This window comes from Alligator mississippiensis, chromosome 5, assembly GCF_030867095.1.
Source record: "Alligator mississippiensis isolate rAllMis1 chromosome 5, rAllMis1, whole genome shotgun sequence".
Taxonomy (NCBI): domain Eukaryota; kingdom Metazoa; phylum Chordata; order Crocodylia; family Alligatoridae; genus Alligator; species Alligator mississippiensis.
This window is the reverse complement of record NC_081828.1, coordinates 56,082,409-56,106,994: the sequence shown is the minus strand read 5'-3', so window position 1 is coordinate 56,106,994 and position 24,586 is coordinate 56,082,409. Positions and strand designations below refer to the sequence as shown.

The 24,586-nt window shown below is 44.2% G+C and overlaps 1 protein-coding gene across 2 annotated transcripts in view; it reads right to left on the bottom strand.

Moving 5' to 3' along the window:
* Positions 1-24,586, bottom strand: part of HMCN1 (hemicentin 1) — a 354,179-nt gene that overhangs the window by 123,402 nt on the left and 206,191 nt on the right. For both annotated transcript variants that reach the window (XM_006267576.4, XM_019500190.2), the window contains exons 41-46: positions 17,219-17,394; positions 16,563-16,659; positions 11,606-11,728; positions 10,475-10,636; positions 3,176-3,457; positions 900-1,067 (exon numbers count right to left, since the gene is read on the bottom strand). In XM_006267576.4, the coding sequence (XP_006267638.2) occupies positions 900-1,067; positions 3,176-3,457; positions 10,475-10,636; positions 11,606-11,728; positions 16,563-16,659; positions 17,219-17,394 (1,008 nt within the window). The remainder of the gene's footprint in view (positions 1-899; positions 1,068-3,175; positions 3,458-10,474; positions 10,637-11,605; positions 11,729-16,562; positions 16,660-17,218; positions 17,395-24,586) is intronic.

The window sequence follows — 24,586 nt, the reverse complement described above, 5'->3', positions numbered from 1 at the left end:
CCTTGGAAAAGGACCTGGGAGTTACAGTGAACAATAGGCTGAATATTAGCCAACTGTATGTCATTTTTGTGAAGAAAACTAGCAGCATACTGGACTGCATTACTAAGAGTGCTGCCAGCAGATCAAGGGAAGTGTTTATTCTCCTCTATTCGGCACTGGCGAAGCCACATCCAGATTACTGCATCCAGTTTTGGGCTCCTCTACTAAAAGGATATGGACAAATTGGAGAGTCCCGTGGAGTGCAACAAAAATGGGTAGGAGGCTGGGGAACGTGACTTATGAGGAAAGGCTGAGGGAACTGGGCTTATTTAGGCTGGAGAAGAGAAGACAGAGGGGATTTAAAAGCCACTTGCACCTATCTGAAGCGGGGTTCCAAAGAGGATGGAGCTAGACTGTTCTCAGTGGTGGCAGATGACAGAACAAGGAGCAATGGTCTCAAGTTGCAGCAAGATAAGTTTAGGTTAGATACTAGGGAAAACTCTCTCACTGGGAGAGTATAAAGCACTGGAACAGGTTGCCAAGAGAGGTTGTAAAATCTCCATCCTTGGATATTTTTAAGACCCAGTTAGACAAAGCCTTGGCTGGGATGATCTAGTTAGGGATGGCCCTGCTTTGAGCAGGAGGTTGGACTAGATGACCTCCTGAGGTCCTTTCCAACCCTAATTTTCTTGGATTCTATGATTTTCCTGCCTGAGTATAAAGGTACGTTGAGAAAGGTACCTGAAAAGTTTTTAAAGATTTCTCCCACCTATATAGTTGGTCCAATAAAAGATCTCAATACCCTAAAATCTTTGCCCTTCACATATTTCCTGGACTACTGAGGTTACAACATCACTTCAATACTATCATATATTAGTAGCACCTTTTTAAAACTACATCTATTTCTAAATTCCCTGTACCTGACAGAATTCTCAGAGAGCTATTCATGATGACAGGCCAACCATTCTTGAGCCATGTTATAGATGGAAGGGGAATCCCTGAAGCTTCACAAATCAGAGTAACAGAGTTTTTCTCCACAATGCTGATGTTTTCAGGTACCTCTAGATCACCCGCAATATTTGGAGGCACTAAAAAGCAAGAGGGAAAAATACCACATCTGACAACAGTGATCAAAAATAACTTAGTTCTGGATAGGATATATCACATTTTGTAAGCTAAAAATTAAATTCACTGCATTTTAAACATCCTTAATTGGTAAGGAACAACACCAATGCCAAGTAAATTTGATTTTTCCATCTCAGTTACCTGTTAACAATTTATCAGTATTTAAACTCTTAAGTTGTATTAATCAAACATATATTAGAGGCAAAAGGTATAAGCACCTCAGAATTGTTTCTATCAGTCCTCTGTCCATTCTATATTGATTGTGAACTCCCCACACAACTAAAGAAATTCAGGAATACTGTTGAACATAGCCAAAACACCAGGTGCATCTACATGTGAAATTAATGCAATGCAATAAACTCTGGAGCTGTTCTCACTGGAGTTAACTGTTCCTGGATACAGCATCTACATGTGCACCCAGGACCACAGCACTTTAAGCCAAGACAGAGCAGGGGGCACACGGGGTCAGCCCCGGGTTCTGGGTCACAGTGTTGGGTGGCAAAGGGGCTGGCTGGGGCATAAGAGTTCAGAACCTGCGGAGCCATGTGCCTAGATGGCAGGCAGCCCCAGCACTTTGACACCCTAGTGCCCTAGCCAGCCCCTGTTACTGTCTACATGTGTGTTGCATTACACTTAATTACTCCACCATAAAATGAGTACTGAGTACTGACAGTACTATTTTACAGTGGAATTAATTTATTGTGCCTTAATACCAGTGCATATATAGACAGTGACACTTTACTGCAGAGCTAATTAGATAACTGCAGTAAAGCTCATGTGTAGATGCACGCACTGTGGGTTTTTTCTAATGGAAAATGCAAATGGATGATTCTATCCCCTTTTTTATTCAAATAAATAGCTTTGGAACTGGTTCTACATATCACACTTTCATGTAGGAAGTTGGGGCTCAGGAATGGATCTGAGTCCCTCAGTCTCTGGCCAGATTAAAAGATTTACAATCATCCCTTTGATACATTCAAGTGTTATAATAAAGCAAGGGACATGTGAGAAGAAAATCTACTACAACAAGGGCTTTGCGCTACAAAGAACCCCAGCATATTTCGGCTGCTGTTTCAACAATTACAGAACTGTACACATTCTCTTCTTTGTTTCATCTTAATTCTCTCACATCTCTCTCTGCAGCTGCTTTAGTTGTTCACCTTTCTCATTTCATAGGAAAATTTCAGAACTGGAGATAGACTGACCAGCCCCTAATGCAAGGGCAGGCAATTATTTTGGGCAGAGGACCGCTTATTGAGTTTTAGCAAGCCATCAAGGGCTGCATGACAGGAAGCTGGGGGCAGATAAATATTAATTTTCTAAATTTTTTAGGGGCCCCAGAGGTCAGATAGAAAGGCCTGGAGGGCCGCATTTGGCCCACAGGCTACATTTTGTGAACTTATTTACCCATTAGGGCAGGGGCGGGCAAAATGTAGCCTGTGGGCCAAATGCGGCCCTCCAGGCCTTTCTATCTGACCTCTGGGGCCCCTAAAAAATTTAGAAAATGTTTATCATCAAAGCTAATTATTGAAATACATTTTATTCAGAGCTACATCTTCAAACTGGTTTCATAACTCAGCAACTGCAGAGTGAGGCAGCCTGCTGATAACACACTTAAAAAGAATGAAATACTACAGCAGCTGCAATTCTTTCATGTTCCCGAGCCAACTTCCTTTAGCACCACGGAATTCTACATTAGACCTTAAGACTTATTTCTAAGCTCAGACCATCAGAGCACCATATCCTGTGTCCTCCAGGATACACCAGGAGATATTCCTTATTTTCCTACTGGTTTCCTTAAGAATCTATGTGCTAAGGCTGAGATGGAAAAAGTTTGGGGGTAGATATAATTTTAGGAGGTCAATGATTAAGACAAAAATATTTAGTTATATGATATTTTATAATAAATCTGTGCTTTTATCTACATAACAAACAAATACAGAACATGCAACAGGCATAGCTGGAACATCTAAAGAAATCAAAAGTGACGTGTTTCTTGACTATCCCTATGTAAATGTGACATTATATATTTCTAGCCATTTTGCTCACCCCATTTATCTTCCCTACTTACCATGAACATTCAAATCATATTTCTTGTCAGTCAATCCTGCCACATTCACAGCAACACACACATAGCGGCCAGTGTCTGACACCTGAGCATTCTTCAGATGAAGAAGATGTCCATCACTGAGTATTTCTACTCCCCTACCATTTACAAGGGGACGGCCATCCTTCATCCAGCTTATTGCTGGCCGTGGGATACCCTGTACCTTGCATTCCAATGAAATATCATTTCCTCGAATGACAACAATTCTCGATGGGTGGCTTCCACTATTTAATATTGTTGGGCGAACTATAAAAGAAAAGGAAACAAAATGTCGAATTTTAATATGAGAAGTGGAGTTTCAGAACAAACAATGATTCTTACATGTAAAAATAAAGTAAATTTCAGCCAGATCAGTATTTGAAAAGGAAACCACCAGGAAATACCTCAGTGATGCAAGAAGTAGTCATGGCAATTCAGCTAATTGCACTCTTCTTTTCTAAGTAAGTGCTACAGCCAATTGAAAATATATATATAAAAGCATTTTTTCCAGTGGAAAATACTAGCTTTGAAACTAGTAAAAAATTAAAGCAATTTGAAAACTGTGATGTCAAATATTCCAATGAAAAAAAATAATTTGGAAAATTCCAGAAATTTATTCCAGAATTTTTTATTATGAGGTTCATTAGTTTTATATTACTTTTTTTCATTTTTAGTGCTAGTTCTGATTAATGGCATATCATGAAGTAATAAACATTTTAAAAATGAAACAAAAATCCAAAATAAAAATTTCACCATTCGAAAGTGGATTTTTTCCCCTTGGAGAAAATTTTAAAAATATTTGCTCCCATTCCTAATTAGGAAAGATATTACCTGCGAGCTAGAAATTCTGAGTTTTTACCACCACAAGTCAGCAGTAAAGCTTGATGATAGGAGACACTTTGCTGCTGAAATTAAGAGGTAAGAAAGTTCGTGGCCATCTGCAACCAATAGGACTTTGCTCAAAAAGAGTAACAACAAGAATATTAATGTAGTTAAGCTGTTCTGTATGTTCTGAGGACTTAACATTCATAGAGGAATGTCAAATAGCTCGCTCATTTGTACTTAGGTCCTTTCAGAAATAGTTATGTGGGGCTGCTGCATGCTATTAGGTTTCTCCTTGGAGAGAGATACATTTCTCACTTAGAAGTGATCCTTACATATGCACAAGGATCAGAAACTCCTCTATGAAGGTGTGCGCTTGTTGAGATATTTAGGGGTTTTCCATGATAAAAGGTACCATATGTCTGCCAGATTTTAAAAAAAACTAGCATATGGTTATTTGTATGACTTTTCTTTATCTGACAAAAACCAGCCTATAACATCATGCTATGCAAGCAGAAAGTAATTTTCACTGTGCCTCAAAATGAAAGTCGTTTTTGCTTCTATCACATTCTAAAACAGACACAACTCATCAGTTGCCTCTTCAGTCTGTTAGCTGAACTGACTGTGAGGGTAACCTGTATATTATTACAAGGACATTTTCAACCAGGATCCTCATGGTGTGCAGGTTTTTACCAAGTCTGATGGTCTGTCTTATGATCCCACAAATAAAACCTTGTTTTCACTGAGCCAGGAGGGAGTGCTCAATCTGACTCAATTAGATATCATCATAATCTCATTGCATTTTCTGATCAATAAATTATATAGGGAATAGATTCAAATCCCTGCTAGTCAGGCTTGGACGCCAAAGAAGGCACGTGTGTGTAAGCACATGTGAGCCCTCAGCTCCCCCCAACCACACCAGGCAAGAGCAGAGAGCAAGGAACCAACAGCTGAATCAAGGTAAGCCAGGCAGGGCAGGGGGGAAGAGGGAGGAGGAGCCAGGCCAGCCAGGCCAGCTGTAGGGAATCAGGAAGGGGTTTTCCTCCCCTCCTGCCCCTATTTAGCTGTGCCAGACGGGAGCCGCGCTCCCAAGCTGCGCGAACGGGCCCTGCAAACAGGCACACTCCTTAGGGGCACACTGGAGTTTGTGCAGGAGTTCACACATGGGGGAAAGCAAGAGGGACCTGAGACTCCATGCGTTGGAGTTGGCAGCTTCAGGCAGAGTCTTTAGGTGAGTGCACGTAAGGCAGTGTTAATGGGGGTGGTGACTCGGAGTGCAGCCAGGGACCCTGTCCCGATGCCGCCTCCTGCCCAAGGCTCCTCTGAGGCCTCCACCCAAATGGAGCCTTTAGGTGGGTCGGCAGCACCAGGCCCCGGGGCAGTGGGATGGCCGGGAGTCCCCTCACCTGTCCCACATGCCCTTGAGGGGCAGGTGAGGGAACTCCAGGCAGAGGTTAGTAGGCTGCATGAGATCCGATCCATTAAGGATGAGATTGATGGGCGCTTCCACTCTTTGCAGGACCACTCAAATGGTGGGATGGCAACACAAGAGGGGGCTAACACAGACAGACAGAAGACAGTCACCTCTAGTTCTAGACAATGCAGAATTAGACCCCACATTGCTAGAACAACTCCTCCAGTGTAGCTGGGGAACCGACTTGGCGCCCTGGCATCACTGGGAGTGAGTGCAGCAATGGAGAGTGCAGCAATGGAGGCCACACCCACTACCACCAGGCAGGCTCTGAGGCAACAGAACAACCAGAGGAGAAGACGTCAGGTTATCATAGTAGACGACTCCCTGATGAGAGGAACGGAGGGAGACATCTGCCACCTGGATCCCACAGCACAGGAGGTCTGCTGTCACCCTCAGGCATGGATCCGTGATGTCACAGAGAGGATCTCCAGGCTTGTCCAGCCCACAGATTACTACCCCATGATCCTTATCCATGTGGGAAGAAATGACACGGCCAGGAGCAATCCAGACCGCATCATGACTGACTACAAGGCTCTGGGAGCTGGGCTTAAAAGATCAGGGGCTCAGGTAGTTTTTTTCCTCTGTGCTCTCTGTTGCAGGCCACGGTCCAAAGAGGCAAGAATGCATCGATGAGGTGAACCAGCATCTCTGACGATGGTGCCACCAAGAAGGCTTCGGCTTTTACAGCCATGGCGCCCACTTCAAGGACAGAGGATTCCTGGGAAGAGAAGGCATCCACCTCACACGGCAAGGTGAGTCCCTCTTCTCAGCCAGGATGGCTGATCTCTTAGATAGGGCTTTAAACTAAGATCGCAGGGGGATGGGGAAACACCAACTGAAGCCTACCTGGGGACCAATATATAGGAAAGCTCCACTGACAATGAAACCAAGCAAGCCACTCTTATGGGAGGTGAGAAAACAGCTCCCCTTCAATGTAACAGGTGGCCAGTGTCCTCAGTAGAAGGACTTTGGTGCCTGTACACCAATGCCAGAAGCATGGGGAACAAGCAGGAGGAACTAGTCCTCCTGCTTTCTACTGGGGACTCCGATCTAGTAGGGCAATGGAGACCTGGTGGGACTCCTCTTGACTGCAGCATAGCCATAAAGGGCTACGCCCTTCACAGAAGGGATCGGGTATGGAAGAGAGATGGGGGTGTTGCCCTCTATGTGAAGGAGCAGTACACCTCTCTACAGGCCAATGTTGGCCCCAAAGAAGAACAGTTTGAAACCCTCTGGGTCACGTTCTGGGGGAGGTATGGCAAGAGAGACCTGACTGTAGGTGTATACTACAGGCCGCCTAACTAAGGGGAGGAACTTGATCTAGCATTCGCCCGTGAACTAACGAAGGCCACACATGCACGGGACATGGTTGTCATGGATGACTTAATCTACCCAGACATCTCCTGAGAGGAGTGCTCGGCCAGCTCGGATCGATCACGATCCTTCCTGACCAGTACCAAAGAGCTTTTTTTGACTCAGGAGGTGCACAGGCCAACTAGAGGCAATGCAGTTCTTGACCTGGTCCTGGCCAAAGGGGATGACCTGGTGACCAGCTTAAACATAGAGGGCAGACTAGGCAATAGTGACCATGAAATCACTATATTATTCTTTATTAGTGACTTGGACAACGGGGTAAAAAGCAGCCTGTTTAAATTTGCTGATGATACCAAGATCTGGGGTGAGGTGGGCACACTAGTAGGGAAGGACAGATTACAACAGGACCTGGACAGGTTACAGGGGTGGGCTAATAAAAATAGGATGGGTTTCAATACTGACAAGTGGAGGGTGCTGCACTTGGGCAGTAGGAACCAGCAGCACACTTATAAGCTGGGAAACTCCCTTCTCGAGAGCACAGTGGCAGAAAGAGATCTTGGAGTCATTATTGACTCTAAGATGAACATGGGCTGACAATGCGAGGTCATGGTCAGTAGGGCTAACTGTACCTTGTCGTGCATCCACAGATGCATCTCAAACAGGTAAAGGAGGTGATCCTTCCCCTCTATGTGACACTGGTCAGGCTGCAACTGGAGTATTGTGTAGAGTTCTGGGTACTGCACTTCAGGTGGGATGTGAAAAGCATTGAGAGGGTCCAGAGGAGGGCATGATCTGGGGACAGCAGGGCAGACCCTACGAATAGAGGCTACGGGACCTTAACCTGTTCAGCCTTCGCAAGAGAAGGCTGAGGGGGGATCTGGTGGCCATCTATAAACTCACTAGGGGGGACCAGCAGGGTTTGGGAGAGACCCTGTTCCCCCTAGCGCCCCCTGGGGTAACAAGGAATAATGGCCACAAATTGTTAGAGAGTAGGTTTAGACTAGACATCCAAAGGCACTACTTCACAGTCAGGGCGGCTAGGATCTGGAACCAACTTCCAAGGGAAGTGGTGATGGCTCCTATCCCAGGGGTCTTTAAGAGGAGGCTTGATGTCTGTCTGGCTGGGGTCATTTGAGCCTGGTTTTCTCTCCTGCCCAGGGCAGGGGGTCAGACTTGATGATCTACAAGGTCTCTTCCATCCCTACTTCTATGAATCTATGATTATCACCGCAAGGCTGACAAAACAGATACCAAGCTCGAAGTCTTAGACTTCAAAAATGCAAATTTTTATAACTCTGGTCACTAGTGGAGAATGCACTGAGAGACCAAGGACCACAGGTAAAGGGAGCACGAGAAGAATGGTCATTCCTTAAGGATACAATCCTTAAGGCTCAGAGAAAATACATTCCCTTGTGGAGAAAAAATAGCAGAAGGGTAAAAAACCTCTTGGCTAAGCAGGGAAGTTGCATCCCTCCTCCAGAAAAAGAAAGAGGCGTACAAACAATGGAAGCTTGGGACAGCCTCTAATGAAGACTACTTGACAATGGCCCGCACTTGTAGAAAACAGATTAGGCAAGCTAAGGCAGAAACCAAACTAAAACTAGCTACAAGAATCAAGGACAAGAAGTCTTTCTTCAGCTACATTGGAAATAAAAGGAAAACTAATGGGAATGTGAGGCCGGTGCTCAATGCCTCAGGATACCTGGTCACTATCACTTAGGAAAAAATGGAACTCCTAAATGACTACTTTGCCTTGGTCTTCACAAGACCAAGGGGAACAACATGCCAGGTAGGGCACAGAACGAGCAGGACGGGATTGACACCATTCCCACCATTGCCATAGAACTGGTGTACGATCAAATAAAGAAATTAGACATATAAATCAGCAGGACCAAATGAACTCCACCCAAGAGTGCTGCAAGAGTTGGCTGAGTCCCTGGCAAAGGTCTTTCAAAAATCATGGGCCTCTGGAGAAATCCCAGAGGACTGGAAGAGGGCCTATGTTGTGCCCATCTTCAAGAAGGGGAAGCATGAAGACCCGGGAAACTACAGGCCAATTAGCTTAACTTCTATTCCAGGGAAAATCCTAGAAACATTCATCAAAGAGGCTATATGTGACAAACTTGCAGAAGGCATGATACTGAATGACAGCCAGCATGACTTCATTGTGGGCAGGTCTTGTCTGACCAACTTCATGTCTTTCTACGATCAGGTGACTCATCACCTGGACAAGAGAAAAGCGGTTGACATCATATACCTTGACTTCCAGAAAGCCTTTGACCTGGTATCCCACAAGGTACTGTTCAGAAAACTGGAACATATTGGGCTCAACTGCAGGACTGTCAAGTGGGTGCAAAACTGGTTGTGGGGTAGGACACAGAGTTCAAATGAATTGATCGGTGTCATCCTGGCGAGATGGGGGCAGCAACGTACCCCAGGGGTCGGTACTTGACCCAATGCTGTTCAATATCTTCATCAGTGACCTGGATGGGGGGGTGAAAAGCCCATTGGCCAAGTTCATGGATGACACCAAGATATGGGGTTGTGCAGACACACCCACAGATAGGCTTCAGATATAAGCAGACCTAGACAGGCTGCATGTTGGACAGAACAGAACCAGATGAGGTTCAATGTAGAGAAATGCAAAGCACTGCATCTGGGAAGAAAGAACCCCCAGACCACCTACAGGCTGGGCATTGCTAACCTGACCAGCACTACAAATGGAAGGGATCTGGGGCTAACAACAGACCCCAGCATGAATATGAGCCATCAATGCAATGCAGTAGCCACTAGGGCCAATAAAACCCTGGCATGCATCAATCAATGCATCTCCAGTAAATCCAAAGAAATGATTCTCCCACTTTACTCAATATTGGTACAACCACAGCTGGAGTACTGTGTCCAGTTCTGGGTGCCGCACTTCAACAAGGATGTGCTAAAGCTCAAGAGGGTCCAGAGAAAGGCCACCCGCATGATCAGGGACTTGCATGGCAAGCCATATGAGGAGAGGCTGAGGGATCTTGGACTCTTCAGCTTAAAGAAAAGGCGGCTGAGAGGGGACTTGATTGCTGCTATATCAGAGGCGTACATCAGGGGCTCAGTGAACAACTGTTCACCAGGGTGCCATGGGGGAAAACTAGAAACAACAGCCACAAACTCCTGGAAGATAGTTTCAAGCTTAACATTAGGAAAAAAATTCTTTACAAGTAGGATGTCCAGACTATGGAACAGACTCCCCCCAGAGGTAGTGCAATCATCTACCCTAGAGATCTTCAAGAGAAGACTGGATGGTCACCAAGCTGGGGTCGTCTGACCCCAAATGTCTTTCCTACTCATGCAGGGGGCTGGACCCGATGATCCTTCAGGGTTCCTTCCAGCCCTATGATTCTATGATTCTGATCCTAGGAGTGTAACTAGGTGTCAGTGAGCAGAGCACCAATCTTGATGCTGATTTAGAGGGAGCACTGGAATGACAGCCCCGGGACAGCATGTGTTGGCAGCAGCAGCAGCCAGTATGTGGGGAGCCCATGCTTTAGCAGCAGTTCACTCCTCCCCTCCCCACCTCCAGATTTCTGGCACTCGGCACCCTGCCCCACTCTCTTGCCTGCCAATGCAAGTCATGCCTATTATGAGAGGATGTGTTGAGTACAAGAAAATATCACATAATGACCTACCATAAACTTGCAGATAGTATCCTTTTTCTGTGTTTCCAGCTATGTTTGAGGCTGTACACGTGTAAAATGCAGCATCAGACTTCTCAGCAATTGATATCTGCAACTGTCTGCCTCCAGACAACAACCTGATTCGTCCCATGGAATCAGCCAGCAAAGGAGAACCTGCAAAAGACATTCTTTTAGATACAACATAGTGCACTGCAATGAGCAATGGCAAAAGCAGTGGCAATGGCAAGTAAATTCAAGTGTACTAATTTTCAAAGGTGCTGAAAAGTAAAGGGTACCATTGCACAGAACCCTTCCAAATAAGTTCTCTTTCTAAATAGGTTTCTAGATATTGAAATGCTTTCATTTTAGACCTGCAACTGTGAAAATTTGGAGCTTAACTAGATATTCTGTATTTACTGTATTTAGATCTTATTATATATCAGCATCTCTAAGACAAGGCATTATAATAAGGACTTGCTGCAGTTCATTTTTTTTCTGAAAAGTCTAAGTAGTAAAACAGTTTCTGTTCATATCATTCCTACAACATTCAGTTATATTCAGATATTCAGAAAACACATCAAACAGCACCCTACAAAGTACCTGAATAGATAAATAGCTGAAACAGACTGGAAATACATTGGACTGGTTAAGAACATAGGAATCAACATACTCAAACAGTTTGGTGGTCCTGTCTTGTCTAGTGTCCTGTCTCTAAAAGGGATCACCGATTAAGGGGAGATGTAAAAATGCAAATGCATTCAATTGTGCAATACTAAATCATAAGGATTTATATGGTATCACAATAATTTATAAAGCCCTCTACATATTGATTTGGGTAAAGGTAAATTCAGTAAATCGCAAAGGGTAATTGCAGTAACTAAGTACAAGTTCAGTTGGCAGCATATTGAAGCTGGGATTTTCAAGGGCAAAAGAATAAGCATCCAAATCCCACTGAAATTCTGTGTAAGGTGAGTATTTACCATTACCATAAGCCAATGTTGAATTTCCAGGTCACTGAAGAACCTATATCTATGCCAACCAAAATACTTGAAGGGGAAAAAAACAGGGAAAGACTACAAGAACATAATTAATAACAGGTTTTTTGTTTTATTTTTCTAAATGTGAGAAAGGATGGCTGCTCACCATTCTTTTTCCATGTAAGGCTTGGTGGTGGAATACCAGCAGATTCACATATCAAACTGATGAGGTTTCCTTCAATTACTGTCAGCTGAGAGCGGTCATCTGAACCATAAATACGTGGTGGCACTGAAAGAATGCAGACACTTTTAAAAGAATTCAGACATTTCTAACTGGAATTAAATCTGCCAACTTTGGGACGTGCCAGGTCCACTGTAAGCAGACAGGAACCACAGTGACTGAATCTCCTTTCCTGGGCAGAGGGAACAAACCTTTCTTTCTCCTGCTGGCAAGGAATAAGCAATACTCTGAAGCAATACTATTGAAAACCATTTCCTGTTGATGGCTCTAACATCAACGTGAAACCATTTGTAGTTATGTGAAGAATAAGCAACTGCAAAAAGAGAGCCAATCTATCTGCGTTGTGATCTTTAATAGTTTGGATTACTTTGGTTCAATCCTAAGACAGGGACAATGGCTTACTTAGAAAGGGAGGCAATTTTCATTAAAATAAAATAGTGCAGTAAATGCTTGAAAACAGACCAAAATACCTCCCACTGAATACCTCAAACTGAAATGGGAGAAGGGAAGCTTACTAATGAATGGTTTATCCAACACATTTTTAATGCATGTGAAAATAGGAAAACATTTTATTCTGACACATGAGACCTCAGACTCTTAACGTTTTATTAAGCAGAATGTACATGCAGGAGTTTCTGCAGAAGTGACTGCAAAGCTATTTACAGTATTATATTGGTTTCAACCTTTGGGTTCATTCTGCTTCAAGCCAGAAAGCTCATGTTAGTAAGGCAGATATCATCTTTAGCTGCTGTGCTGCATTCTGCCAGTTTCTGAAACTGGAATCTTACTAATACTGAAAAAAATGATCAGAGGGACACATTTCCTGATTTAAAACTCAATATCGTGGCAAAATACCATTTCTGCTTCTAATTAGTAAACAAAGGCTATTCTGAACATTCAGAATAGTTAACCACAGATGACTTTTTCAAGCAACTTTTGAGTTTCCATTACAGTTGTCCCATTGATGCTGCTAACACACTGGTCTCTTTGTTTAATGTGATATTAAAATAGTCTTTGTGCACAAAAGGACAAATCTAGTTCCCTCTTCATGGAAGGATACTTTGCAATAGCATGGCTGTCATAAAACTGGAGCTAGACAATACGTAAGATGGTAAGATTTACTGAAACTGGGAGTGCAGTGTAAATAAGCAGGATATGATCCTGTGTCCCCCATGATATGACCAGCACCTGCTAGGTAAGGGGAACAGAATCTTTCTTGTCCACTCACCCAGGGCATCTTCTCATCATAGACTGCATCCATCACAAAAACATTTTCTATGTTTATATAACAAACATAAATTCTTATGTTCAGATTAGCTTAATTGGGATAAGGAAGGCTATTCCCAATATTTTCATATACAGTACTATATATCTGAAAATGAGGGCTGTGAGAAGCTTTGGGTGCTGATCCGATTTGGAGGAGATTCGGCTCAATTCGGTGGCCGAATCTCTGAATCTGAATCAAATCAGGGGGCCGATTAAAAGGTCCGAATCAATTCAAAGCTCTCTGAATCAAAATCAAAAAAGATTCAGAGAGCTTCGGCGATTTGGATAGTCCCTGCTGGCTCCAGCAGGGAGCTGGACCCGGACTCCATGCTGGTAAGTAGGGGGCATGGGAAGGGGTCTGAAGGAGGCGCGAAGGAACCATGGGGGGACCCCTGCCAGGCCCCATCCCTTGCCTGCTTCCCCAGCCCCACAAGTGCCCCTGATTCCCACCTGCCCTGCCCACCCCAGCTCCTGGTTGTTTAAAATAAAAGCCCCCACTCACTGGCTCCTGCCAGGTAAAGGGGCAATCCCTGCTGCCCCCCACTGCCCCATGCTGCATGGGGGGCTCTGCCATGAGTCCCTTGACCCCCGCCCACTCTCCCAGCCCTCCCCATGGCTGCCCTGCCCACCCCAGCTCCTGGTCCTTTAAAACAAAAAACAAAAAATACTCCAAACTCACCAGCTGCTGCAGCAGCCTTGGGGCTTCTGTGGGCTTGTGACTGAGCCCCCTACACAGTGTGGGGCAGTGGGGATTGCCCCCCACCTGGCAGCAACTGGCGAGTAGGGGCTTTTCTTTTTTTCCAAAGAGCCAGGAGCTGGGGTCTGGTGGGGCTGGGAGAGTGGCCAGGGGGTGGGGCCTATATGATTTGTTGATTTAGCTGATTCAGCAGCAGCTGAATCGCCAAATCAGATTTGGCTGAATCAATTCGGGACAATGATTCGAATCGCCTAATCGAATCACTGTCCCCTGAATCGGACGAATCCAAATCCAAATCCAAAGCAAATACTAGCCGCTTCGCACAGACCTACTGAAACCCACAACTATCTCATGTGAAAATCCCTAGGAAAAACTAGGTAATTATTATTTCACGTTAAATGTATGTATTGTTGGTGAAAAATATGTAAAGAGAGAAAGGCTTGCATATACACAGTTTTGGTACACAAAGACATCTTCTGCATTGTAAGTCTGCCCCAAATACTACAAAAGCCAGCTGAAATTAATATTTAAATTAAATTTAAAATAACATTTTTCTATGAATTATTGGTAAGAAAGTTTCTGGTTTATGAGAGTCCAGGAAAGCTATAATGTTTTATTAGGCTATATTTTATACATATAGGGCCAGATCTTAAAAAACCTGGATTCCATTTCTACAGATGCATTTTAGAAGGGAACAGATACCTTATTCAACCAAATCCAGGCCAACCCTGAATTTTAGATGACCCCATGATAATAAAATGGAAAACTTAAAAATGTGATATAAATGTCTATGTATAGAATCTTATTATTGGAAAATCATTTTAAATTTGTCCCTCTCACTGGTGTGGCAGGGAAAGCGGCAGCAGTGGGGCAGGTAGAGGCAGGTGGTGGGGGCAGTGATATACCAATGGGGGAGGTGGAGGAGGCCATGCCCCTGGGCACCGACTGGGGTGGGGGGCACCAGCCAGGCCCTCCAGGGGGGTACACAGTCAGGGGAGGGGAGAGGTGCACAAATGCAGATGGGGGGGAGGGTTGTGGAAATGCAGACATTGGCCCCCAGGCACCAGAGACCCATGGTACTTCACTGGGTGGGGGAGGCAGTAGAGGGCAGACAACAGGGGAGGCAGTAGTGGAGAGGCACAGAGGAGGTGGTAAGGGGGCAGGAGGTTAAGGGGCAGGTAGTAAGGGGGGATTCAAGCAGCTTGACCCCTGCCCTTTGCCTCCTACCAGCTGTCCCCCCCATCACTTGCCCATTCTGCTGCCTGCCTGACTTGTGCCTGTCCCCTTGCCACCTCTGCCTCCCCTGCAGCCTTAACCCCTCCCACTCCTCCCTGCCCACCACCACTTACCTTTGCTCTGGCAGGGCCCAGCCCCTGTCTGGCCCAGGGCTCACAGCACATACTTGCCCCAGCCCTAGCCCCATCAGCAGTGGCAGCAGCTCTGGCCTGGGCTCCAGAGCTGTAGCAGCTACCTGCCCTTCCCCACTTCTCATGCGAATCCAAGAAGAGGGGCTTTCCCCATGTTTTTTTCCCCACAACTTAAATGGGGGAAAACCTTGTCATCCTATCTATCCACCACTAACTTCCAATTTCAACTACCAGTATTCTGAGGACAGAGGTGTAACTTAATTTATAAGTCTTATTTTGGCATGGTGAACCGAAGTGAATTTTATCTAAAAAGAACTTTTACACTATTACAATAAAACAGGTTTGGTAACCTAACTGACTCCTAGATAAGCATTCACCAAACTAAATTTAAGACTACTCATTTGCACTCCACTCATTTTACACTCCACAAGATATTTACTGTGGAGTTGCCTATTTAGCTCCACAGTAAATATTTTGGCATATATCTGTGCAGCCTTATTAGGCCACAGAAAACTAATAAACTCTGCAGCAGAGTTTTTTTGTGTGCAGCAATGAATGTGTAGATGCTTACCCGGCTGGCAGAAGCATGACAGTGTTTCAGTGAGGGGGGCTACCTGCTGGCTAGCCCCACACTGAAATACCCTCGTGCCCCAGTCAGCCCCTCCACAGCATGTTGAGCCAAGTCAGAGCAGCCTCAGGCCAGCAGGCTGACCCACAGGATCCCCTGCCAGGTGGGGTAGCTCCGACCCAACTCAATGTGCTGCAGATCCATGAAATGCATATAAATACATTTGTCTATGTAAATGTGACACCTGGGGCAATAAACTCAGGCGCGATGTTCTTATTCTTTCTTATATTCCATATTAAGAAGTAGCAATCATTATTGCCTTAAGAATTAATGGATTAAAATTTTCTGAAGTCAGATCAGTTAATTATTGGATCAAGTGGCAGACTGAAGTCATGGACTGCTTAAAACACTTGTGACATCAAAAATCGACTATACAAAGACCATACCTTTTCACTCAACATTTCTGCTTCACATGTGAATTCTGAATCATCTCATCTCTATAGTTATTATTAGTTTTATTTAGAATTAATAGTTTTGCAGAATAAATACATTTATCTGTATTCTTACTTCCAAAACTTGCAAACCTTGAGTTTTATTCTTGTGTAATCCAAATGATATTGGTGCACATCAACTGATTACTTAGCAGTCTAAGGTAATGTTTGCAAATCTGAGTTTCTAGGGTACTTAAGGGTTAATTGCAATAATTTAGAAACAAAGTAGAAACTATCTAGAAAAAGTACCCCAACAGGCACACTATACCTTTTGATATTTTTACATCATAGCTGTATTTCTTAAGCTTTACTTGAAGGTACTATTTATGCCATTTGGTGTTCATTTTAAACTTTTTTTGAAAATAATACATATAGCTCATTTATATGCATCATATTATCAACTTAAGAAATGAAGTAAGGACTCTAGTATCATAAGTCAAAAGCATTACTATTAACTAGTTCCTGGGCTTGGGATGGCATATTCAAGTCTTACCCCAAACATTGACATTATAGTTCTTTTCCGTTTTTCCAGCAACATTTGTAGCTTCACACATGTAACGTCCTGTGTCTTGAACTTGTGCTCCTTCAATCTGAGAACAAAAATGGAACCTTTTGATTATACTTTGAAGGAGTAGGTTTCTAACTGTATGAATTAAATGTCATGGTTTAATGTCTGCTTGGGTTTACTTCTGGGGGAGAGGGGAGTGTTTGTTTTTAACATTAGTCTATCTAAGACAGGGGTGGGCAAAATAAAGCCCATGGGCCAAATGTGGCCCATTAGGCCATTCTATCTGGCCCGCAGAGCCCCTAAAAAATTTAGAAAATTAATATCTATCTGCTCTTGGTTGCCTGTCATGCAGCCCTCGATGGCTTGCCAAAACTCAGTAAGGGGCCCTCCGCCCGAAATTATTGCCCAGCCCCAATCTAAAACGTTTAATAAAGTTAGCTTGGGCAATATACTCTCATACACAGCCATAAGTCTGTGTTCCCAGAAGCCATGCATCACTTCCATTAGCTTAAGTGGGAAAAATACTATGATGGTTCCCTCATACATAGCTTAACTACAAATGGTTTCACATTGTAGTCTGAAGAAAGTACAGTGCCTTCGTAAGTGATATGTAGGCTAGGAGGCATGCATCTCAACATTACCTTTAGCACACTTCCATCTTCAGAGATGCTAAGACCTGGTTTCTTCAGCAAAGGTCGGCCATCTTTGAGCCATGTCAGTGCGGGTGGAGGAATGGCATTGCTTTGGCAACGTAGCTCCACAGCTTGGCTGATGAGCACAGAGACATTCTGTTCTTCTCCTGTTATGTCTGGTGGAACTAAAACAACAAATAAAAACAATGAGAGCTCTGGTCTACAGAGACTTTTTATCATGTGAGACACCAAGAACTTGATACTCTTCAGCTAATTAAATTAAGACAGCAGTTACGGACCATTCTGAGAGACTATCATAAAACCAAATACTTCAAGGCCAGGGGTTGGTAACCTGAGGCCTATAGGAGTCATTTCATCCATCCCACAGAGCTGGGCGCCTTCTATGAGATTTCAGCATCAGAGGTTTTGCCCATGAAGTGGCTGGATGGAAAGTAGAAGCACTGCTGGTGACACTGCAATGAGGGAATGGTTATAGCTCTGGCTCCAATAGTGACAGTGTGGGCTGGGTTGTAAATAATCAGCACTTGGAGCTAAACTGTTAAAGTACTCTCCTTCTGCAAATCATTACCTATTATCTATTCCATTGCCTCCCTGTTCTAATAGTGAAGAAGTCTTTTCCTGATACCCACTCTAAACCTACTTTGCTGCAACTTCAAGTCACTGGTCCATGTTCTACTCTCTGCAGCAAGAGAGAAAAGGTGTTTTCCTTCTTCTTTATGGCAGCCTTTTAGATATTTGAAGGCTGCTATCAAGTGCCCTCTTAAGCACCTTTTTCACAAGCTGAACACGCCTATTTCTTTCAACTTCTCCTAGTAAGACTTGCCTTCATGTCTGTCACCTGCCTCTAAACCCTCTCTAACTTCTCCACATCCTTTTTAAAATGTAAAGTCCAAAACTGCACAAAATACTCAACATGAGGCCTAAACAGTACTGAGTACGGAGGTACTATCACCTCCCATGTCCTGCACCTAATGCTTCTGTTGATGCATCCCAAAACTGTATTCATCTTTTGTGCAGCTACATCACATTGCACTCATACAGAGTCTGTGATCTACCCAAACTCCCAGATCCTTCTTGTAATGTTGCCATCCAGTCAGGTATCACCCATTTTATATTTGTATTTATAAATATTCTTCCTGAGGTATAGTACCTTGCATTTGTCAGCACTGAATTTCATCCTGTTAGCTCCATCCCAGCTTTCCAATCAAGACCTTTCTGAATTGTACTCCTGTCCTATACAACCTGCTTGCAATCTTTCCCAGTTTTGTGTCATTTGCAAATTTGCTCAAGAAGCTCTCAATTCCAGCATCCAAATCATTAACAAACATGTTGACCAGCAGCAGGCTCAGGACAGATCTCTGTGGGACTCTACTTGAAACCTCCTGCCATTCTGATATGGATCGATTTATAACTACCCTTTGCTTGTGGCTATCAAGCAAGTTATCTGTCCACCTTACAGTAGTTTTGTCTAGCCCACATTTATGATATGATCATGTGAAACTGTTAAAAGCCTTGCTGAAGTCCAGATACACTATATCCAGTGCATTCCCTGAATCAACCCAAGTAGTTACTTTGTCAAATAAGGAAATCAAGTTCTTCTGGCTTGATTTGTTCTTAGTAAATCTATGTTGGCTGCTTTTGGTCAGTTTTCTTCATCCAGATGCTTGCAAACAGACTTCCTTGTAATATACTCCAGTAATTTCCCTAGTATCAAGGTGAGGCTAACCAGTCTTTAGTTCCCCAGGTCCCCCTTTTTGCATTTCTTAAAAGAGGGCACTATGTTAGTCCTTTTCCAGTCCTCTGGTACCTCACCTATCTTCTATGACTTTATAAATATTATTTCCAAGAGCTCCGAAATCTCCTCTGCCTGTTCCTTCAGTACTCTGGGATGAAGTTCATCAGATCTTGCTGGTTTGAATTCGTTCAGACCCATCAAAATCTCCAAAACTGTTTCTTTTGTTATCTCATTCCTCGGTTTGTCCCCTAACTTATCCAAGTAATCCTTACTGGCAGTCTGGTTGCAGCTTGTTGTCTTTAACATCTTTCACCAATTCCAGTTCATGTTTTACCTTTGCCTTCCTGATTTTGTCCCTGCATGTTCTTACTGATTCCTGGTATGCTTCCTTGATGAACTGCCCACCATGCTAGACACTGAGGTGCTCAGAAGAACAGCTCTCCCCAGTATTCATACTCTACTGAAACTGGCATAGCTAAGATGGGCCAGTCACCTTTCAAGAATGCCCAACACTCTCCTGCCAAAGAAAATCTTCTACAGCAAACTGTCAAATGGAGTACGCTTTCATGGCACACCAAAGAAGCAGTACAAGGACACCCAAAAGGTGCCCCTGAAGAGTTTTGGTATCGATTTGGAGTCATGGAAGCAAATCGCTCATGACAGTCCATCCTGGAGGTCATCAATCTAGAACAGAGCACTGGCCTTCAAACAGCAATGCACGGCAGAAGCAATGAAGAAATGCATGACCAGGAAAACAAAAACCTCTTGCACATCTTCATTGCTTTCCTGCCCCCCCTGTAGCAGATTGTTCAAGGCAAAGATCCAGCTTATAAATCACCTATGTACCCATGCAGCCTACCCACCACCCCATCCTTTCTCTTTCATCTCTCTCTTTTCTCCACCACCTCTTTCTGTTGCCTGCATGCTTTCCTTTTGCATTTGAGGCATCTAAGAAGCAATTTGTGGAGCCATATTAGTCTCTTATCATTCTTATTGTGTTTCTATCATGTTGGGACAATTTCTTGTATTGGGCTTCCAATACTGTGCCCTTTAGAATTTTCCAGCCCTCCTGGGCATCTTTATCCTTAAGTCTGTCTTCCCATGACACCATGCCTATTATCTCCTTCAGTCAGAAATCTGCCTTTTTGAAATTAAGATCCTTATTTCTGCTGACCTCATGTTTTTTGTCCATCTAAGGATCATGAATTCTATCTTATGATGATAATTTCCTCCCAAGTTTATCAATGCCTGCACATCCTCCACCAGTTCTTCCCTATTGGTCAGGGCAAGATCCGAGATAAATGATCCCATAGTTGTCCACCACACAAGTTAGGAACTTACTCAACTTTTTAAGTTTGGCTATATATTCTTTCAGCAGATGTCCCAAAAATTGATATCTCCCATCAGTACTATCTCATACATTTTGGATAATATTGACACCTCCTTGGAGAGGGCCTCATCCATTTCTTTTTCCTGACTTGGTAGCCTATAATAAATTCCCATCATTGTATTGATTTTTCACCTTTTATCTTTACCCAAATACATTACGATTTGCCACCTTCTCCCTTCTGAACCAGGGAAAAAGTGTATGTATTTTTGACATACAAGGTGACACCACCACCTTTTCTCCCAATCCTGTCCTTCTGAAAGAGAGGGTAGCCCTCAATGCTGACATTCCTATCATAAGAGCTGTCCTACCAAATCTTTGTAATACCAATTAGATAATAGTTCTTTGTACAGGATGTGACTTCCAGTTCATCTTGTTTGGTTCCTGTCCTTCTTGCCTTTGTATACATACATCAGATATATATTTTCATTCTGACCTCCTTGTTTCCCTTTTCCTTCATTCACTGCTGTTCTGTGGCTCTCCAGACATTTCCCAGAGTTGAACTTCCTCTTCCAGTTCTTTCCCCTCTAGATTGGTTGCTCTGTTTCTGGTGGTTTGTTCACTCTTCCCCATGGAATCCAAATTAAAGTTCTAATACTACATTGGCCAGACAACATTCAAAGACAGCCTTTCCTATCCTGGCCAGATGGATCCTGTCTCTTGGTAGGAGTCCTCCTCTCCAAAACTTTAACCCATTCTCAAAGAAACCAAAGCCTTCACCATCAACACCACCATCTCAGCCATGCATTTGCTTCCATAGAATCATTGAAAATTAGGCTTGGAAGGGACCTCAAGAGATCATGCAGTTCAACCCTATGCACAAAACAAGACTGTCCCCAGTATATCACCCCAGCCAAGGCATTGTCTAGCCTGGTCTTAAAAACATCCAAGAATGACGATTCCACAAACTCTCTGGGTAATCTGTTCCAGTGATTTACTACAGTGCTTTTAGTACCCCAGCTGAGGGGCTCAGGGGATTGCAAGGCAGGGGGGCTCCAATCCACCCCCCAGCTCAGGCTGAGTAAAGCCCAGTCAATGTGCTGCTGTTTGCTTCCCCCTTTCTCCTCCCCCCCCTCCCTGCTGACAGCCATGGAGCTGGGAGGTGGTGGGGGCTGGGGAGAGGGGTAGTGTAGGCAGGCTTGCTCCTGCTGGCCAGGAGATTTGGTGCAGGCAGGCTCAATTCCCCCTCCCCACCACAACCCAACAGATAAACAGGTTCATCTGTTGAGTCAGAGGGGCACTGTAACTCATGGCACTTTAAGTAAAGTACCATGAGTTAGAACAGGGGCCTGAATATCTGTCTGTACCCTTAGTCTTCCCATTTTTCCCATTTCCTTTCTTTTCCTCTTTAAACTGGGCACCCTTAACATTCCAGAAATTATATGTGAGAAACCACAAAATGTGAGGGAGAAAGAAGGGAAAGCAAAAGAAACTGTCTTTTAGAAATATTATGGACCTCACTTAGAACAAAAGCTAGTAAGTTAATTAGTTGATGGAAGATTAAATTTGTCCCAGGGTAGCACTCAATATGCAAGCAATGTAACTCTCAAGATGTCATAAAAAACACTAACAATATAGCCTTGTTTGCTTAGTACAGGAAGTACTAAACAAAACAGCTGATTTCACAGCTTGAAAATAATTTAGGGAAAAGTCTGGTCTCTATGGATAAGAAACAGTAACTGTAAAAGAAAAAAAAACCGAAAAAAAACCCTGTTTATCTTGCTTTCTTTGTAGAATTCACAAAAGGCCTAGATTCTTTATGGCTGTTTGTGGAACTGAAAATTGGAAGCTGACCTATTACTGCAAAAAGCTAATTTATTTCCAAATGTTTTCCACCAATTATTTTTCCTCTCAGCTAAATGAGTTGAATTGTGTTCAAAAGGAAACTGAATTTATGAAATGGAGACTAAAGACAATAGAGTATTTGCTTCTGAAGGAACAAGGATTAAAATGAATCATTTATTTTAAATAATACACATTACCAAACATATTCCAACCCTTAATTTGACTCTGTATATAAAAAAATACCAAGTCTCAGCTGCAGCACCATTGAAAATTCTTTCCCTCTCTCACATCTTAGTTAGTTTACCTGCTACAGCTAAATGTTAAAGGTGATGTTAAGATTTGGTGACAGTGCCACTCAAGACCATCATGCAGCTGAGTATAAAATTAGAACATCTTCTATTTCAATTGCCCTTTTAAGTGTATATAACAAATTTTGCTTCCCCTCCAACTTTATTAATGGGTACAGAAGTCCCTGCAAACACAGAAGAAACATTAGAAAGCTAAACAGAACCTCTATATCATTTCCTGACCAATCAACTGCTTTAAATATTCAAACAGACTGAGACATGTCCTTTGTTTTTCTTGTATTTTCAATTACCTTCATAGATAATTACTGATTTACTTAATATAAAATTGCATGTGTAGTGATTGGTTATTACTGGGCATGCTTCATAATTATTCTCTTTGACATGCAGTAATAATATACTGCCACTGAACTGGTCCTGTTTCAAACAACTGTAGTTAGTGTCAAATACTTTAGAAACATATATAAATAGACAACTAATTTATCCAATAACATCGTGGGATAATTTTTTTTCCTAATATTTCTGGGAAAATATTGTTCTTACCCCAACTAGTGGAATTTTTGTCCCACTGTACTCTGTCTCAGTATTTTCTTGTGATGGCGGCTTTCCTAGGTTAGTTCTGTAACCAATAAGTGCCTGTTCATCAGTTTAGCTGTCCCAGCTTGTTTCTAAGCCAGCCTTTGTTCAGCCACCTCCAGTTCCTCATCTGAAGGACTGCCATAGTGCCTAACTTTTGCTGTACAACACACATAGCTTCTAGTCACTAAGCAGTTCTTGGTTTATTTGCATGTCCTTGTCACGTCTCTTGCTCCTTCACAGTTCACAGTCCCTGTCTTTGAGGGCACCTATATGCAAGCAGCAAGGCTGCTCCAACATGCTGTAATTACCATGCTCCAGCAGACTCCGGTGTCTCGTGTATCAGCACCCCTGTGCTGAAAAATGGCAGTGGGGGAGTGTCGCAGGGCACCCCGGTGCTGCTGCTCCTAGAGAGGAAAGACTGCCAGGGAGAAAGAGAGCGAGCCCTGGCCAGACAGAATGAGCCCAGCTGAGGGTTGCCAGGGTAACGAGCACAGCTGCAGGTTGCCAGAGCAACTAAGGGGAGCCAGCTGCCTGTAGGAGGCAGGGCCTGGACCTTATAAAGCCCAGGGCTGAGGCCAGGCTGGTAGTTCCCTGTCAGCAGCCAGAGAGGCAGGAGCTCCCTCAGCTAAGATATGGGAAGAAGCCTGATTTGCAAGTATAGCTCATGATAGCCCTGGAGGCTCGGGCCATGATACTAAGTTATGGCCAGGTGGCTTGTAGTTATGTTATAGCCTAGAGGCTTGTACTTTGAGTTTGTTTGGCTCTGTTTATTAAACCGGAGGCTTGGGTGAGGCTGTAGGGGTTGGAGGAGGCCTCATAGGGACCCCATAGGGGTGGGGTGCCCCACTGCCAGTGAGGGTGCAGTCTAGCGCCAAGAGGGCGCATTGTTCTCATAGGTACCCCAGTGGTAGGGGAACCCCAGCGCCAGTGAAGGCTCAGCTTGTGCGCTGGTGAAGGTGTAACTGGCGGCAAGGAGTGCAACCAGCGGGTTGTGGTCAGGGAACAGAGCCCCTGGGTTGTGTGCGGGGTATGTAGACCCCAGCCCCAGAGCAGGGCAGCATTGAGAAGCCCAAGGTGGGCGCGGCGAGCCCCGGAGAGGGGGAGCGCCCTAGTAGGAAGCCCGGGATGGGCGCAGCAGATGCCAGCAAGGGCGTCACTTGCGGGGTGCATAGACCCCAGCCCCAAGGAGGGGCGATTACTGAGGAGCCCTAGAGTGGGGCCATATTGAGGAAGCCCAGGACGGGCGTAGTAAGCCCTAGAGAGGGGGCAACATTGTTAGGAGGCCCAGTATGGGCGCGGTGAGCCTCGGGAGAATGGCTACTGCCTAGGCTAACCCCGGAGCAGGGGAGAGGGCTGCAGTTGCCCCCAGGGAAAGGGGATAGCAGTGCGGTATGCCCTAAGAGAAGGGGAGAGCAGCGCGGTGGGCAAGAAAGGCCGGAGACTCCCTATAGAGTCCTAGAGTGGGCACAGAGGGGAGGAGCCCGGAGGCGGTGCTTCCATAGAGGGTACGGAGCAGGCCCGAGGGAGCGGGCGAGTTGATTAGGGACAAGACAACATCCGGAAAC